The 18,588-nt window shown below is 37.0% G+C and overlaps 1 protein-coding gene across 1 annotated transcript in view; it reads right to left on the bottom strand.

Annotated features, from left to right (window-relative positions):
• Positions 1–18,588, bottom strand: part of NALCN (sodium leak channel, non-selective) — a 140,155-nt gene that overhangs the window by 106,694 nt on the left and 14,873 nt on the right. Inside the window, exons 4-7 of the mRNA XM_053455325.1 lie at positions 16,910–17,092; positions 6,250–6,333; positions 5,200–5,339; positions 3,246–3,374 (exon numbers count right to left, since the gene is read on the bottom strand). Coding sequence (XP_053311300.1) covers positions 3,246–3,374; positions 5,200–5,339; positions 6,250–6,333; positions 16,910–17,092 — 536 coding nt within the window. The remainder of the gene's footprint in view (positions 1–3,245; positions 3,375–5,199; positions 5,340–6,249; positions 6,334–16,909; positions 17,093–18,588) is intronic.

Raw genomic sequence — 18,588 nt, 5'->3', positions numbered from 1 at the left:
TGATAGTGGTTAATAGCGTCAGAGAATTCAAACAAGCATGAGATTTTCATAAAGCTGTCCTGAATATAAGATAAGACCAAGGACCAAATAAGGTTTGAAGTTTTTAGAGCAGGAAAAAAATGGGAAGATTTGATGGGATTAATACTTCTTTTCTGTCCTTCAAATTATACGGTATATGTTTCTGTGTATGTTTGATTGTAAATGTACTATACACACTTTCTAATTCTTTTTGGAAGAAATCTATAATTTACTGATCAGTGCCAAAACGATTAATAATATAAGAAGATATCTAAAATGTTTTTATCGATGTTATTTTTCTTTTCATGTTTAGACATGGTGTGTACAGGGATCAAGTACATTTTAGTTTGGAGTATAAAAATAATAACACAGACACACTGATGTTTTTTTGAATGTATATACCGTATTGGCTCGGATATAGGCCGCCCCCGTATATAGGCCGCACCCTAAAAGTTTGGTGCTTTTTTAATGAAAAAGTTTTTTTTCTTTAAAAAAGCACCAAAAAAAACATGCTGCCACTCTGTCCTCCCTCCCCGAGATACGCTGCCGCTGTCCTCCCTCCCCGAGATACGCTGCCGCTGTCCTCCCTCCCCGAGATACGCTGCCGCTGTCCTCCCTCCCCGCGATACGCTGCCGCTGTCCTCCCTCCCCGCGATACGCTGCCGCTGTCCTCCCTCCCCGAGATACGCTGCCGCTGTCCTCCCCGCGATACGCTGCCGCTGTCCTCCCTCCCCGCGATACGCTGCCGCTGTCCTCCCTCCCCGCGATACGCTGCCGCTGTCCTCCTCTGCCCCCCCTCCTCGACTTACCGGAGCAGACTCCCGGGTGTCTTGCGGGGCCGGCGAGGGACATCTACGCAATACGCGTATGCAACTTCCGGTACCGGAAGTTGCATACGCGTATTGCGTAGATGTCTCCCGCCGGCCCCGCAAGACACCCAGGAGTCTGCTCCGGTAAGTCGGGGGTGGGCAGAGGTAAAACGCTTAGATAACCTCCCGTGCCGGCATCCCCCCCCCGTGGGAAGTGCTGGCAGGGGAGGCTGTCTGAGCGTATCGGGGAGTAGGATGCAGGTCCCCTGCACCGCTGCGGGGGATCTGTATCTTAACCCCGCTGCCTGCCCGGCGCCCGGGACTGCATGTCCCGGGCGACGGGCGCTAGACCCCGAATATAGGCCGCACCCCCACTTTAAAAACTTAAAGTGGGGGAAAAAAGTGCGGCCTATATTCGAGCCAATACGGTAATAACATATTAAGGTAAGTGCTGCTGTCCATGGGAATGCATAGCCTGGCAGATAACGACTTTTGCAGAGAGTTTGCAAAACACCATAAGTATTTGCAACAGAACGTTAAAAGACGGGTTATATGTATAAAGACAAATTCTGATACAGATTATTAACCATGGAGCAGAAGAAATGTTCAGTTAGCTGCTATGGTGATAGCACAGCTTTATACTACTTATAGCACATATACATAAACTCGGTGTATAATCAAGACCTTTGTATCCATCCATGCATGCATCCATAGTTGCACACACACATGGCACTTGATAAACCACCTACTGCTGACTTGCTGTTTCAATGTCTTCTCTAGCTACATAAATTTAGTATTTTGAACAGAACAGTGTTTCCCCTCATTACAGAAATCTGCCTATTGTAGGCATTCAAATAGTATTTTCCTTTGGGGAACAGTTATTATTCTTTGTCTGCTAGATTGTTTTATTTTCCATGGTCATGATCCAACTACTCTGGGAATACTCAGTATAATCTTTCAAATACAATGTGTCATATACAACTACCATTTATAACAAATGGCTATTATATCTGCAATATGCTCTCTCCTTTTTGGATTAAGCCAACACTGCAGCCCCTGCCATCATAGAAAGTTCAGTGAAATGATATACCCTTTGTTTTGTTAGGAAGTTTCTTTTTTAACACTATATTTGCATCTTACAAATGTGAGCACATTATTTCTGAATTTACAGTATCTCACAAAAGTGAGTACATCCCTCACATTTTTGTAAATATTTTATTATATCTTTTAATGTGACAACACTAAAGAAATTACACTTTGCTACAATGTAAAGTAGTGAGTGTATTTGGTTCAGATGGTGTCAAACGTGTGTGGCGGCAACCAGGTGAAGAGTACAAAGACAAGTGTGTCTTGCCTACAGCATGGTGGTGGGAGTGCCATGGTCTGGGCTGCATGAGTGCTACCAGCACTGGGGAGCTACAGTTCATTGAGGGAACCATGAATGCCAACATGTACTGTGACATTTTGAAGCATAGCATGATTTCCTTCATTCGGAGACTGGGCCACAGGGCAGTATTCCAACATGATAACGACCCCAAACACACCTCCAAGATGACCACTGACTTGCTAAAGAAGCTGAGGGTAAAGGTGATGGACTGGCCAAGCATGTCTCCAGACCTAAACCCTATTGAGCATCTGTGGGGCATCCTCAAACAGAAGGTGGGGGAGTGCAAGGTCTCTAACATCCACCAGCAACGTGATGTCATCATGGAGGAGTGGAAAGTGGAACTCCATGCCCAAGAGGGTTAAGGCAGTGCTGGAAAATAATGGTGGCCACACAAAATATTGACACTTTGGGGCCAATTTGGACATTTCCACTTAGGGGTGTACTCACTTTTGTTGTCGAGGTTAGACATTAATGACTGTGAGTTGAGGGGACAGCAAATTTACACTGTTATACAGGTTGTACACTCACTACTTTACATTGTAGCAGAGAGTCATTTCTTCAGTGTTGTCACATGAAAAGATATAATAAAATATTTACAAAAATGAGATGCTGTATATTTATACATACACATATATATACAGAATATATTAAAAAATATATGAATATCTTTAAAGACCTCTTTTGTAGAACAGAAACAATATCAATACGTTATACTAGGGCAGAAAACCATTTATACACTATACTAACCAGACAATCAATAGCTGTATTCTATGATAATAAGAATAGTCATCTTATAATTGCATGCCACCAAAATACACATATAAATTATAAACACGCAGCAAATAATATATTTTTTCCAGCTTTGTGGCAGCAATTTTGCTAGCAAATGGCAGTTGGTAGTCTACCCTGTACACAATCTCATGATATGCACTTAAGTATTTTGAAAATCAAAGCATTAGAGTATTTTCATCCACAGAGTTTTGATTTTTTAACTTAGATAAGCCGATGGCCAGTGAGTCTTATAAACTTACCCAGGTTGAGTGTCATTTGTTACACAATGGTAGGTGAATGTTCCAAACATTTGAACTCCAAGAATCCCGTATAAAAGCAAGAAGAACAGTAAAAATATCGAAACACTCCAAATTTGTTCACCGGAACGCCTAAAACATAATTTACATATATATCAGAATACATATAATAAATATCATGAATAAAAGTAGGAAATATAATTGAAATCTTTTTTTGTCAGATTGCATTTAAACTAATAATTATTTTTTTGTTTTAACTACACATTATTTAAAACATTTTTGTTGCTTAATAAGTATTTGATTTGTTGGGAAAAATGGTAAATAAATATAAAATGTCACATGTCACATGTCCTACAGCACTAAACACATGTGCCAACAGGACTTTTTCACATTTCTCAGCTCTCCTTGCAAATCTGATACCAAGGCGGATGGGTGACAAATACTGCTGTGAGATGTCAAGTCTTATGTTGCAGTAGTTTGCTAAAATGTTCTCCTTGGCAATTTAAAGACATCCCTCACATTTAGCTACAAATGCTCACAGGGGTATGGCAAACCCTTTTTAGGCTGATGTAGAATTCCCCAGTATAAAACTAATGTTTGGTGTCTAATGCTAAGCGGCATTTTCCACTTGTGCCAACTTGTATTCTCTCCTGTTTGATATCCAATCAATGGGATTTCGTTTCAGACATTACTTTAATTATTGCAACTTTACACCACTTGATATATTATAAAATATTTTAGTATTAAGTTCCAGGAATAAATTAGATTTGACTTACTAGACATCGAATCTCCCTTTTTATTCCTTCTCAGTTCTTTTTATAGATAGTATTGTTCAGTTTAATTTCAATCTGACTCTGTTGCCGGCTTGTTAGATTTCTTCCATGATGGCTATAACCCATTTTATCAGGTCACTTCTTCTGCCCACATTATTTTTTCACATTCCTGTCTTAGTCACGTTTGGGCTGGATACACAACATGTCCCACCTACCTACCACCACACCGTTATCAAACTAATGAAACTCCCCATGCAACTTCATCTTATTTATTTAAGGATTTACATTGAAGTACTTCTGGTAATTGTGTCATGTTTGATTAACAGTGAGACTACCCTATCAGAAGTGGGACATCCTCTTCTGATGTGGATTTGTGACATGAGTCAAATTATTTTTCAAAAGGTAATGGATTTTTTCCCTGACACCAGTGAGTATTTCACAAAGCATTCTGCCCTCTTAACCCTGCCTGCCCATATCTATGCCAATGGCACACTGGCTTTCTGAACAGGAGAACGTGCCGCCAGCCTCAAAGGAATGTAACCAAGCAACTCTGCAGACAATTTACCATAGAAACACTCTGCCTATCAAGGTGAGACTGGGCTTGGTGACCTCATATAGTTAACAAAGAAACTACAACATGTGCTTAACTTTTGCATGGATTTTGTCTTCATTATTTCTGAAGAAGTATCATGTGCCCTTTAATGATTGATCAGAGATGTGTTTCTCGTTTTCATTTGAAAATGTCTGAGTTTATTAGCACCTTGCCCATTATTAATTTAATAACAATTGTGATATGCTTGAAAAGTAATTGCCTTTTAATTGCAAATATAGCATTAAGTAATTTCCCATCAAATTGATGAATTCAGTGTTTTAGTTTCCTTTACTGCGGAACGGACAAAAACACTTTGCATGACATATATAGAGACTAGCAGGACTTCAGTTTAACTTAAAAGGAATATACATGTCCTGGAAAAATATTTTGACACAACTATTCCATTAAGAAGTACTGACAGCCTCCAAAATGCTAAATGTCACTACTATATATCAACATTAAACAGATGTGTGAACCTAAATTAGAATTTTTTGTATCACTTCTTTTCATATTTAAAATACGAGTTTTACATTTTTAAGTGTATTTTGAAAGCAGACACTGCATTTTTGCATGAGAATATTTCTAAACTTACTTTAATATGTTTGTTATCCTTGTTCTTGGGAGTTCAAAGCGGAAGTAGATACGGAATGCTCGAATCATTATCAAAGGACGGGGAATCCGTAACATCCCCCATGGAGACATCTGGTCAACAATATCTCCAATTTCAAATACCTGGCAGTGGAAAATGAAAATACATTTTATTGGTGCAAAAAGTTAACATTTTCAGAGCTTCAGTTGAGCCCAGCTGAACTTGCTTCTAGTTCCAAATCGACAGCTATTCTTAAGTTTTAAATTTCACACCAAACATTACATCATGTGTTCACTATCCTACCGCAGTTCAGTTTGACCTGAATCCCTACCTTTGTGTCCCCTATATTTTACTGCTGCATTTATCATTTTGTCCCATCATTTATTACTAGTTGCTTATTACAAAGACAGAGACAGACTGACTGCTTCACATGTTCCCTGCTGGTTCACCTTCCTATAACATCAAAGAAAATACAGGAATCCAACTATAATGTTCAAGTTTTTAATCATGCCTGAACATAAAATAAAAAAAATACTTGTTAACCTAACTGTTATGTTCTGATCAAACAATGAAGGCCAGTGTGTACTCTTAAGTCTGCTTGAGCATAAATGTGTTCATGTACGTATGTGTATAAATGTGTATGTGTTTGTATGCATGAATGTGTATGCGAAAGTGTGTGAGAGGGAATATGTGTTAGCATGAGGGCATAAGTGTGTATTAGTATGCATGAGTGTGTAAGTGTGTGTGAGTTAATGGGGCAAGGAGCCAATGGGACCACTTTTACTGTATACAGCACTGTATTTTGTGCACACTGAGAAAATATTTTTTTCCAATGACAGTTCCCATTCAAGGATATGTCTTCCAAAATAATGTGAAATTTAGTAGCTAGGGTATTTTTTTGTACATAAAAAGCAAACTTTTTTTGTATGTATGTACGAATGAATGCATGTTCGTATTTTAAAATGAGCATGTATGTATAAGTGTGTGTGTGTAACTATGTGTGCTATTAATCTTGCATATACAAATATATTGTAATAAAACGGAAAATATTACCTGCAATACCAAAGAAACCCAAAGACAGAACACCATGAATCCATCAAAAACGCACCACCGGTCTTTTATATAGGAAGTATCCCCCTAGAATCAAATACAAATATTGTTGGTAAACTTTAAGAAAAAGAATACTTTACATAACATGCACAATACATGAAATGCTAGGTAAAGACTTTACAACAATAAATTTATTGGTGGTGCTCCGGCCAGAAAAAGGATCATTTTTTCAAAGGTGCAAGTGCCAGTGGAAGGCCCTTCTTTCAGCTAGCAGTCTGCAGCTGCCATCTGTGGTTCAGATAAACAGATTACGCACTTTAAATGTCATTGTGCAACATCACTGCAGTTATCAGGCAGCGGGTCATATTTTTCAAAATATGTGATTAAGCTTTTAAGCTCTTTAAGATTAGAAACGCACATATTCCTATGCACTATGTAGCTTAGGATAGTCGTGTTAGTCCAGTAATGTAAATTGGGAACAAAAATGATGCAATATAAACTAATACCTAACATTTCTCGTCCCCTCTCTCTCTCTATTTCTCTCTCTCTCTATCTCTCTCTTTCTCTCTCTCTCTCCCTATCTCTCTCCCTCTTTCTCTTTCCCTCTCTCTCTCAGATTATAATAGTAGGATCAAAATAGTTTTGTTAACAGGATAAAATATAGCGATAGACAGATAGGTAGATAGATAGATAGATCACTCTAGAATTTTGCTAGACTCTTTAGACTCTTACTTTAGCTATTATAATTTGTTATATTGCCTAATTCCTTAGAGGTTTTATGTTTGTTGGCCTGTATAATACAGTAACACTCCCTGAAACACTTCACTGATTATGTTTTATGCAGAAAAATAAATATAATTAAAAAAGTAGCAACATGTTCTATTAATTTTTAACTTAGTTCAAATGTTCTTTCAGTTAGTGAGGACTCAAACTTTGCATTTGTAAATGGAAGAAATGATTTTGAAATGGCATCCTCGGTTTTGCATTGTGTACCGTACATTTTGTAGGCATCTTAACATGTAATTGTAGTCCCAGGAAACCGGGTTATACATAGAAAATACTTCTACTCTAAACAGCGTCTCTGTCATAAACTTAGCTCATGCATTATAAGTGACAGCTTGAGGCAGTTACCATGTAAGTAGAAATAATCACCTCGGAAGACTTTAAATATGGTATTTTATTCCATCAAACACTTCAGCGGTACTCTTTTGAAATGTGTTGCTTTAGAATTTCCAATTTCCATTAGTATCTGAAATCACGCTGCAAATCTATTCCAAAGGATTATTCCAGTTGCTATACCACACGTGCTTAAAGAACCTTAAACATTTTAGTATAATTAAAATGTAAGCTATGTAAGTTATTTATTTTTTTAGTTATGTCCTCCAAATTGCTTTATATAACTGATGTTACTACTATAAAGGAAAAAACTTTCCATATGAGGGTTTGGTAGATTTAGTTTACTTCTGATGGAAACTCTAAGGACTTGAAATCATATCTCTTTATTCTATGAAAATGCTGGCAAGCTAATAGGCATCACAAACATCTAAAGATAGATAGATGGCAATATAATTTTTTTCACCCAACAATTTAAATAGGCCTAACAAGGAGCTATACACCGTGCCTGTGTCATCTTTGCTTCAAACTGCTTGCCTGTGCAATCTTTCCCGAAACAGTTTGTCTTTCTCACAAACAGCCAGGCTATACCTGCAATGCTGTTGTTTCCATGTGATGTTTATCTGATCTATACCTGAACTACACGAGGGAGGAAATGAGAAGTGTAGCACAGTGAAGGAAGGGACAAAGGGACTATGGGGTGATGACGGAAGGGGGCACTACGTGGTTGGCTTGCACAGTGCACCTGAACATCTAAGGCCAGCCCTGTCGGCGGCTGCTGTGTCCCAACACGGTGGGAGAGAGAGGCGCCGCTCTAAATGAGCAAGCGCACAGAAAGCCTTCTGTCACCCAAACAAGTGCCTTTCCTGGCTCCATCTCCTCCATGTTGTAACGGAGGAGGATTGGAGACATAGGTGCCTTCGTCATGAGGGTAGATCGTGTGTATGGTGTTCTCACATGACTCCGCAACAAAGGGCAGGATACAAGGGGGTGACAAAATGAAGTTTTGCCTAAGGTAGTAAAAATCCTTGCACCAGCCCTGGCCATCTTTGCCAGCAAACAGCTTGTCAGTGCCCTTGCCCACTCCACTGCAAGAGTGGTGTGTCTCTCCTTCGCTGTGCTGTGTGCAGACTGAACCAGCTGATGTCACTTCCTGCACACTGGGTCTGGCATACAGAGCATGCAGAGATTGTAATTACCCGCACCTAGCTTTAAAGGGGAGGACAAGTGGTTGCAAGGCCCCCTTAAGTGGTGGGCCCAGTAACAGTTGCGACACCTGTGACCATGATTGTTATGCCCCTGACTCATTTATTCTAATGAAGTTGAATTGAGTTGAAAAGTGACTCAACTTGGAAATTCCAACTCCTCCATTAAACTCAATAGAATTGACAGTTGAAAATACCATCTCAGCTACAACTTGACTGACAAACTTGCACGACAGACTTGACTTTCATAAAGTGCAACCTGACATCACTCTGTCACAGTTTGGCTGAACTGCTCTGTTTTTTTTACACTCAGCTGATAAATAAAGAAGCAGCTTTTTCCGATGATGTTTAACAAACCGCATTTACTCCTCTGTTACCATGGTTTTCACCTGATTCTTATCAGCCAACCCCTTCCAGGCTATTTAAGCAGCTGGTCCCATTTCCTACTTGTCCTTGTGTTGTTTCTTGCTGCAAGTGCATTCTCCTGTGTTCCTGATTATCTGTGCACGAGCTGGTTTTCTCTAACGTCTCTTCTGGCTCCCAATTCCTTCCCCCGGTTTGTCTGAGTACCCGTCTTGGTTCCTGACCCCGGCTTGTCTTTTGGTGTACGATCCCGGATCACGATTTTGCTTTGTTTGATTGGTTATTTCAATAGATGTGTTTTGCATTTTATGTTTGTGTCTGTCTGGTTCCTGGTCCCTAACATTACGCAGGGGCCATGAACTTTGTGAACACAAAGAGTAGAGAACAAATTGTGTCAGCTGCCAGTACATTATCCTGCGTTCCTGATTCCTGGCTTGTTCCTGACATTGCTGAGCTCCGTGTTCCTGACCAAGGCTTGTCGGGTACCCGTCACAATTTTTCTTTGTTTATTTGGTTATTTCAATAAAGGTGTTTCGCAGTTTACATTTTGTGTTGGTCAGGTTTCTGGTCCCTAACACAGTCATGCTTATATTAAAGAAAGAGTCTCAATATCAAATGCATTTTTTTACAAATAGAATAGTTACTGTTCAAGTTGGTTTAGTCAAGTATGATCACATGATTTCAATTCATTACACTTGCTTTGTAATTTAATTGAATTTAGAACATTAGTGAGATAACAATGAAAATAGATTATTGTCATTCTTTTCTTCATTATGTTTTTCTGTGTTTTTTTTAAAGATCTTTTTTTCATTGTATGGATTTGTGAACACAGAAACCACTGATTAAGAACCAACCAAACAACAATGTTTTCATATATTTTTCACATGGCCTGTAAACAAGAAGACGACTCTGGCAGATTGACAAAATTAATGTGGACAATCTGGGTATTTGTCACTCATTTTATTAAAACCATCAAGTGCAAGTAATATCTTGTTCTAGTTTATTGAGCCTAATTTGGATTATAAAACACGCACATGCTGGTTGAGCCTGGAGCCTGCTGTCAAATTTGGGAATGCATGACTTCTTAAACTGTCTCTACAACCAAAGGCGACAGAAACTTTTGGGAACAAAATAAACATTCTCTGGAAACTATTCTTACATTGCATTACGCCACCTTTTACTTTTACAAATGAACATTTTCATCAATATATAGATTAAGTACTTGTCACTCATTCTCAGACATTTTATGGAAACTGTTTTGGAGAGTTTATGCCTTTCCAAAGCCAGTCAGTCATCCCACCTTCCACACCATTTTTTTAATTAAAAGGAATATTAATTCGCTGGAATATATATATATATATATATATATATATATAGATATATATATATATCTATCTATATATATATATATATATATATATATATTTGAATAATGGTACTTCCTCTGTGTCCAGTGAACATAAAAGCTATCTCCTAGAATCTGAGACGTCTTGTTGGTGGCACAATAAATACCCCTTATGTTTCCATTTTAAAGTTAGGTCTACTTCATGCTGTGAGAGTGAACAAGTCGTTCAATTCAAACACTAAACACAAAGCCAACAGGAAAGGCTGCAATAGGTAAGTTAGCAGTAGGTGACGCTAACATAAATTTTAACTAGTGGAATCCCAGCTGGAGACAGATTTCTTTAAAAAAATATATACAGGCGTATTCACTTGTTATGGGTGGACCTTCTTGTTGCTGCGGCATTCCCCCAATTTTAGATTGACCGTGGGTGCAAGTACATATAGAGATGATTTCACTATAGATTATTGTCTTTTTCATAGTACATACTTTTCTTTAAGAACCTTTATAGTGTACCATTTGCTATGAATTCTGAATAAATGGTTAATTCTAACATCTTGAAAACTAAAAAATATTTTTCTTTACAGTGCTTTCAACAAATGCACTACAAAAAAATCTATAAAGGTCTAATCAAATGTGAACCAACCTAGAAGTACACTTAAAGTTACCATAGCAATGGAAACTATTCGACCAAACTTGTTTCTCTGATGCCGAAAAACAGACTGGCATAAGCAAGAAAAGTAACCGTTATAGATTGAATTAAAGTAGGAAAATAATTATACACATAGTATTTTTTTTCAACTCTTGAAATTTGTTTTTAGTTAATGATGTTGTTCTACTATCAGAATTTATAACAGGACACTTTTAAATTCAATAAAACATTATACATCATGCTTACTTTTTAACATCTTATCATACTTAGAATAATTACTTTTAAACTGAATTTATTTATTTTGTTAGGGATCTAATTTTTTCCTTCGCTATACACATGAACTGAGCTTGGTGGAAAGCATGCCACTATTCACTAAAGAGTGTCACGTATGCTAAATGTAATGCTAGCTCTTCATCTAGTAAAGTTAAGCCTTATACTGGAGCTAAACAGAAGGGAAACTACATACCAAGTACCATTGCAGTAAGCAGGTAACCAACATAAGCACTTGGCACTTGTTTGCTTCACGTCCATCCTTACTATGAACCCGTACATGTTACTATGTAACACAGCATTATCCAAATTGTCCAGATGTATTGGTATGTCCCCTATTTCCCCTCAAGTGTATTTTTTCATAAACCCCCTCCCTCCTCAACTCACTGAGCACTGGATTGGTGTAAGGGGGTGTAGGCAGGCTGTATGCACCCCAATAAGTAATTATTTTTTTATAAATGTCAGGGAAGGGGAGAAATTTGGAAACTTGCATTTCCATTCTGATAGGGATGCTAGATGATATCTGCAACTTGGAACTCAATCTATGAATTACTTGTTTTTTCAAATAGACATCTTTCCCAATAGACACTGCTCCTGCAGTGAGTGGCTTGATTTTACCTTGGATTTGTTCTCACTGCAATAATAGTTCATTCTCATGGCTCTTACTTTCTTAGTGTTTGATTCCAGAGGAGAAAGGACTATTCATACTATATTCCAATCATTGGGATATGATATATGATATGCATGAATCTTGGCAATCTGAGCAGTATATGCCATAGAGCATAATGTTAGGGAGATCTGAGACGCCCACTGGTATTTGTAAGGCCTGAAACAAATAAGTTGAGGGGGGAGATTCCTTATAATACAATTCACCCTACCTATCCAAAAGAATATAATAGGTGTGCTGAGGCAGTCCTAAATCCAAAATTAAGGTTAATGAGCTATGACCTCTAACTTCGAAACATGAAGGGTCAGCCAAAAAAACATCTGGGCCAACTTTACACACTTAATCTCCCATATTCCATGAATTGAAAGTTACAAAGGTTATCCAAAGGATATGACTATAGGGCCACAGAAAATTAACTCCCTACACATTACACAATATGTTTGTTCTGTATTGAACCTTAACTATGTATTATCGTGGGCGTCCAGGGGGGATATACTGTTTGAAGTGTCAGTAGCAAGTGTTCAGATTTTCCCTATCACAAATATTTGTAAAAAGTCTATGTTTAGTTCTCAGAGGCTAGCATTCTACACTCACAGGATTTTTATGGAAAGTTATTTTGCAATCACTGCAGGGTACAAACATCTAGAGACATGCTGAGATGTGACCGTCTGGCAGAAGACTTTCTCTAAAATGTGTTTTAAGATGTTTGCAAGTATAACAGCCCCATAACTTGTTAATGTATGCCTATTGATTCACAGCAAGGTTGACTGCCTCTTAAGCACCTTCAAATGCAAACACAAGTGGATGATGTGTAATCACTACATTTTGTTATAAAAAGTAATGGCATGAATCAGTATTTCAAGACTCTGTATTTTGTTTTATAATGCATCTAAAATCATAAAAAAAATCAATGTACAGTGTAGTTTTCTGTATAATGAAGTAAAAACAAAATAAAGAAATATCAAAAAGGAAAAAACTAAAAAGAAAAGAGCGGGGTTAATAGGTAAAGAGAATTGATGGATGTCAAAATGTCAGGGCACCCATATTTTATGAAATTATTCATTTATCCATAATTATATGGTCTATATCCTTAAGACAAACTCAAAAAGGATCCACCTGGAGCCATGTATGAGCAAGTATGTGTGATTAAGGGTATGAATGAGTATCTGTAAATGAATGAGTATATGAGTGTGTGGGGGGGTGGTATGGCATAAGGAGCATGTAATCACACTTATATCATGCCCAGGTTCTAGCATGTGCTGGCTGCCTGGGCATGATAGGAGTGTGACTGCTGTTAGACTATATATATATATATATATATATCTATTGTTATTGATTTTTTTTGGTGTGTTAACCATTTTTATTAAGTAACACACCACAATTGGACAAAAAATGCAATAACTATATATATATATATATATATATATATATATATATATATATATATATATATATGTATGATTGTTAAAACCAAAAAAACTCCTATCATGCCCAGGTTCTAGCATTTACTGCTTTATATATATATATATATATATATATTAATATTGTTATCGCATTTTTTGTCCCGTTTTGGTGTGTCACTTACTTTTAATAAAAGTGTGGTTGTTTTTTTATTTATTTTTTTAAGGAGGGGGTCATTTTCGGTTTCAGCCAAGTGAACCCTGAATTTTCGGTTTCGGTCCAGAATTTTCATTTTGGTGCATCCCTATTAACACTTGAGAAAAGAGCCATACAATGTTGTAATACAAGGGTTAGCATGCCATTTTAACACAATTTTGTAGACCTGCTCCTTTAATGTAACACAAACTGACAACCAAGACCTGGCCTTCCAAATCTCTTTTCAGTCTTCCCCTGCCAGGACCTCAATCAGATTTCCCTTGAATTTAGATATACAAGAAGGACTTGCCTTACAATATGTAATCAACCAGGATTGGAAGAGAAAGACCTGGGGGCAATTTCTTTATAGCAAAGTCTTTAATATTGAGCAAAGGGGCAAAACACCTCTCTAGGGTATCTCTGCAAAGATGCACAATTGCATGCATTAAAAGAAGTCCATAATAGTGAAGGCAGAAATAATGGTCATGGCTTTAAAAGAGACCGCAGAGACTCCACTATATATCTTACATAGCAACTAAACCCAGATATCTTCAAAGCTTTTAAATTGTTTTGCATCCATATCTGAGATGAAGAGGACATTTTTATGAGCTTGTGTTTGTAGATCAGCTTTTTCCATATATCTACTGCATTCACAAAAGAAGGGTGCCTGATATAAAACTGGGGGAAATCAGGATAAGCTCATGTTCAAGGTCCACCTACCATTTGACCCACATGCTCCACATGCATCTCTTAGTATGCACAATGAATCATCTACATTAAAATATAAATAAACAAAAACGCTGAAGGAAAAGGTTCTTTATATAACAATTCACCATACCTATGCAACAGATATCTTATTTGCCCCGAACCTCAAGATACTCCTAAGGTTTGTGTAGCGGGTGTATACTTTACAAAGATCAACTGAAATATTCATCCATAACTATTGAAGGTGTGCTGAGTCTTCAATATAAAATTCATCTTAATGAGTTAAACCTTTGACGTATGTAAGAGCTATTGCCTCAAATTTAGAAAAGACAAGGGTTTGCCAAAAAGGGTTGACTATTCCAGAATATCCCTTTGTTCCTAATATCTGGACCACTGTAGAGAATTCCTTAATCTACCCAATAGACCAAGGTTTCTGCCCTGGCATCACATTTTACTGCACTCTTCTCTATCCCTCATTTTCAGCCACCCCCAGCCTATACCTCTGAAACATCTTTTGAATTTATCCTTTCCTCACGCAAGAGACAACCAAAATACGAATCTATTCCCTTGTGATAGCCCATCGGTTTTATTGCTACTTCCTTTCTAACTGGTCCCCCTCCCTAGCATTTCACCACTCCAATTCATCCTGAGCTCCACTGAGAGACAATTTTCCTATACCGTTGCTCTTCACCTGCTGTCCCTCCATTGGCTCAGCATATCCTCCAGAATTAAATACAAACTTCTGACTCTTCCTACACTGTGTCTTTCTATATTCCTACTGTTATCTTCAAATACTCTCCTAACTGCTGCCTTCAATCTTCCAATGACTTGCCAGCCTAAACAAGCCACCCGTCATCCCCACCTGCAAGATCTCACAGTTCTCCATATTACTCTCTGTAAAATCAAGTTGTCCTATTCCACTGTCTCATTTCCTCTTTAAGCACCCAATAGAATGTAAATAAGTAAGAGCAATGCTCTCTTCTCCTTCTTTATCTATCTATCTATAAATATCTCACTGAGTGGTAAAGTTACTTTCAATTTTAAAAGGGATACCCAGTGTTATTATTTTCATATCCCTGTCTATTAGTGCTGGGTGTAGTACAAAAGGGCTGTTGAGTCACCAAAAACATTGAAGAAGACCTCCAGCTGCCTCGTGCCTTCCTCTGTTCCTCTGAATTTCACATAGCCAGCTGTACTGGAGTTTCACACAGCCAGCCTACACCCTCCCCGACCAAGTTCAGCTGTAACTATGGTAGAAAAAGCCGGGGTAGTCTCATCCAGAGAAGGGGAGCTATAAAGAAGCCCTTTGGAGCTGGAGAAAGTCAGTATATAATAGCCGGAGCTATGTGACTGTGTGTCCATCCACCCTGGAGGTTAATCCACACCTCACACAGAAACAATTATTGTGATCTAATGCAGCTGGGTTTAATGTATTTGTGCTTTAAAATGAAACTTTACAAATCTACAGGACGGAAGTTTACTTAAAAGCAGGAGAAATGTTAGAACAAAGGGTCAGAATCTAAGACAAGACCAAGTGCTGATAAAGGTCTGGGTCTTTATTTCAGGTAAAAATGGGCATACTAGATGGGCTGAATGGCTCTGTTGTCAGATTCTATGTTTTGAAGTTTTATCATAATAAACTTCTCAAAACAAGAAACCCTTAAGGTGCCAACAACTATTATTATCAATACTATTACATAGATTCTGCTGCCCCTTATATTTCTGACAATACACAAAATTAAAAATAACATTGCACACACAAACTAGTACAGAGGGGTAAAAGGGTCTGTTCCTGTGAACTTTAATGCAATGTTTTAAAAAGTTAATATTTTTTTCCAAGATATGTATTTTGCTATCTGTCTATCTATCTGTCTATCTATCTTCCCAAGATCAACTGATCTGATCATGTGTATAAAGCAACAACTTTAAGGAAACAACAATGATTTGAACAATGTCCAACATATGTTAAATTGAAATATTGAAGAACTAACCTAAACAAATTAGTCCTTGTTTGAGACCCCCCTTATTTTATTCATTTTTTTATAATTAATAATTTATCTTGTAAGATAAATGGCAATATTTATATCTAGCAGACCTGCAGCCATCCTTATATTTCAACCTTTCTTCGGCAGCTCCATTGTAGTGAATAATTAATCTAACTTATGGCTCAAAAGATATGAAAGGGTTTCCCCGTTTATTTATAACAGCATGAAACTGCTATCCATTCATTTCTTGTTCTCTGGGGTCGCTTAATTTCCGCATTTCCTGTACGTTTGAGGTTTTCTTTTTTTAATCTGTGTGGGAATTTCTTTATAGCTATAATTTTTATTTTATCTTTGGTTTACTTTTGATCTAATATTACATTCTGCTGTGCATTCATTTATCAAACTTAAATCTTACTTAGAGATTTGCACTACAAAATACTTTGTTATAACAAAGAATATAGTTAATTTCCGCTGGAATAATAAATCATGAGATTCCTTTTTCTAAAATGTCACTTCAATGTCTTACATTTTAGATATGATTGACTTTTGTTTGAAATTATATTTATCATCTACTCTTTTGAAGGTCATTAAGTGGGTCAATCTTGATACAGAATTTATGTCCTACATGTTTTGTATAGATAGATTGGGTCAGTCTTGATACAGAATTTATGTCCTACATGTTTTGTAGATTTTTAAGTATGTGACCACAGAAGGGGTACTGCAGCTCCAAGGTGATTGTTTTGAAGAGTTAAAGAATGTCCTTACCTTGACAATCCCTCGTATGTGCATTTTTGCAATCATTTCTGCAGTGTAGAGGAACATCAGTAACGTGTCGAGGGCAAAAGTCACATACTGAAGAGGTGGATAATGTTCGAACGTCATTGGGGTGTTCATACATACAGAAATCACACTGATAATGGCACAGATGCGGAGTAAGGAATGTACCCACTAAAAAGGAAAGAGTAAAAATGTTAAAGAACGTTTTCTTTTACAAAATTAAATAAACAGTCCAGTCCCCATAATTGCATTTTTATTTTTTAATGCATGTTGAACAAAGTATTTTATTGCATGCATACATTATCTAGTCTAATTTTCTTCCCCTGGCTGCATTTACTTAAAGCAGGACGTTTTAGTATGTAAGCTTTTTGCACCAGCACCCAATTACATGTATGATAGCAAAATATTAGCATTCACACAGCATATGTGCGGTTACCTGCTGCTACTCTTATTGAATTCAATTGAGTCTCAACTCCCATTGACTAGAGGGAGATTTTTACTCTATGCATGTGCAAAAAGTTCAATGAGACACAAAAACTCCAATAAATAATGAACGTCTGCCCTGATTTTGCATCCAGCAAAATGCACCGGAGTCCATAGAAAATGTTCTCCAAAAATGCATTTAGCTTTAAAATAGGTCTAGAGTGCTCCCTCAACTGAAATAAATGCCCCAAAAAAGTTGTACACTTCTAAATTATACCAAAACTTTGGGTCTATTCTTTATTATTGAAAAGATCCATTCTGAATTTCTTTCATTTACTGACGCACTTGTTTCGTCTCTGCAAATGTAGATTTGAACAATTACAATAATTGTAATGCTACAAATGTATGAGCTTTATATTGCAAAAAAAAAAGGGCTCAACTCAATATTTTTTATTTTTAGATTACAATTATTTTTGTTCAAAATACAACTAGGGTCACATAATGTGTAGCTGTATTTGGATTCAGTGTCATTGACAGTTGTTTCTAGTCTATTATGTTGTTATTATGATGTTATTATCTTAAGCAAAAATATCTCCTTACTAAACGAAATTGTAGACACAGTTGCATACATTGCCTGTGACAAACCTCTTCAAAAATAATTAGGTCTTTTTTATTTTGGGATTGCTATGACCTATAGTTCTTTTTGCTGTGCTTAATAGTTAACTTTATGTACCCTACAGTTTACGTTAATACTTTTGTTACATCAATTCTTTATCCGTATGGACACTTACTGCTAAAAGGACCAAATTGACCAAAAAGAAGTAGGTTACATTTATTCGATTCCAGAAAAAGCACAATTTTATACCAATATGAAACGATATGTTATACAACATAGCACTCATGTCTGGAGCCAGGACAATACAGATAATTAGTCATCCTTCTGTGGCAACAAAATAACATTTTCTTTTAGAGGTTTGAGAGCACTTTTAGCCAAAGAGTGGAAACTCAAAAGAAAAATAATAACGTTAGATGTGGGAGTCTGAAAACAGCTAAACATAAATGAGAACATACTCTAGAAATTGACCAATATGAAATTACAAAAATATACAGTAATACAGAAAATAAATATTTATTCTGCAATCTTTTTTGGGGGGGGATTTCTAAATACAATTGCAAAGTTAGTGTACTCATAGATGAAATTGTTTGCGGTGGCCATGCTGTAGGATAGATCCTATTTTGGGTAT

This window comes from Spea bombifrons, chromosome 2, assembly GCF_027358695.1.
Source record: "Spea bombifrons isolate aSpeBom1 chromosome 2, aSpeBom1.2.pri, whole genome shotgun sequence".
NCBI classification, from domain to species: Eukaryota; Metazoa; Chordata; class Amphibia; order Anura; family Pelobatidae; genus Spea; species Spea bombifrons.
The sequence above is the reverse complement of the archived record's forward strand: the minus strand, read 5'-3'. Positions and strand labels throughout refer to the sequence as shown.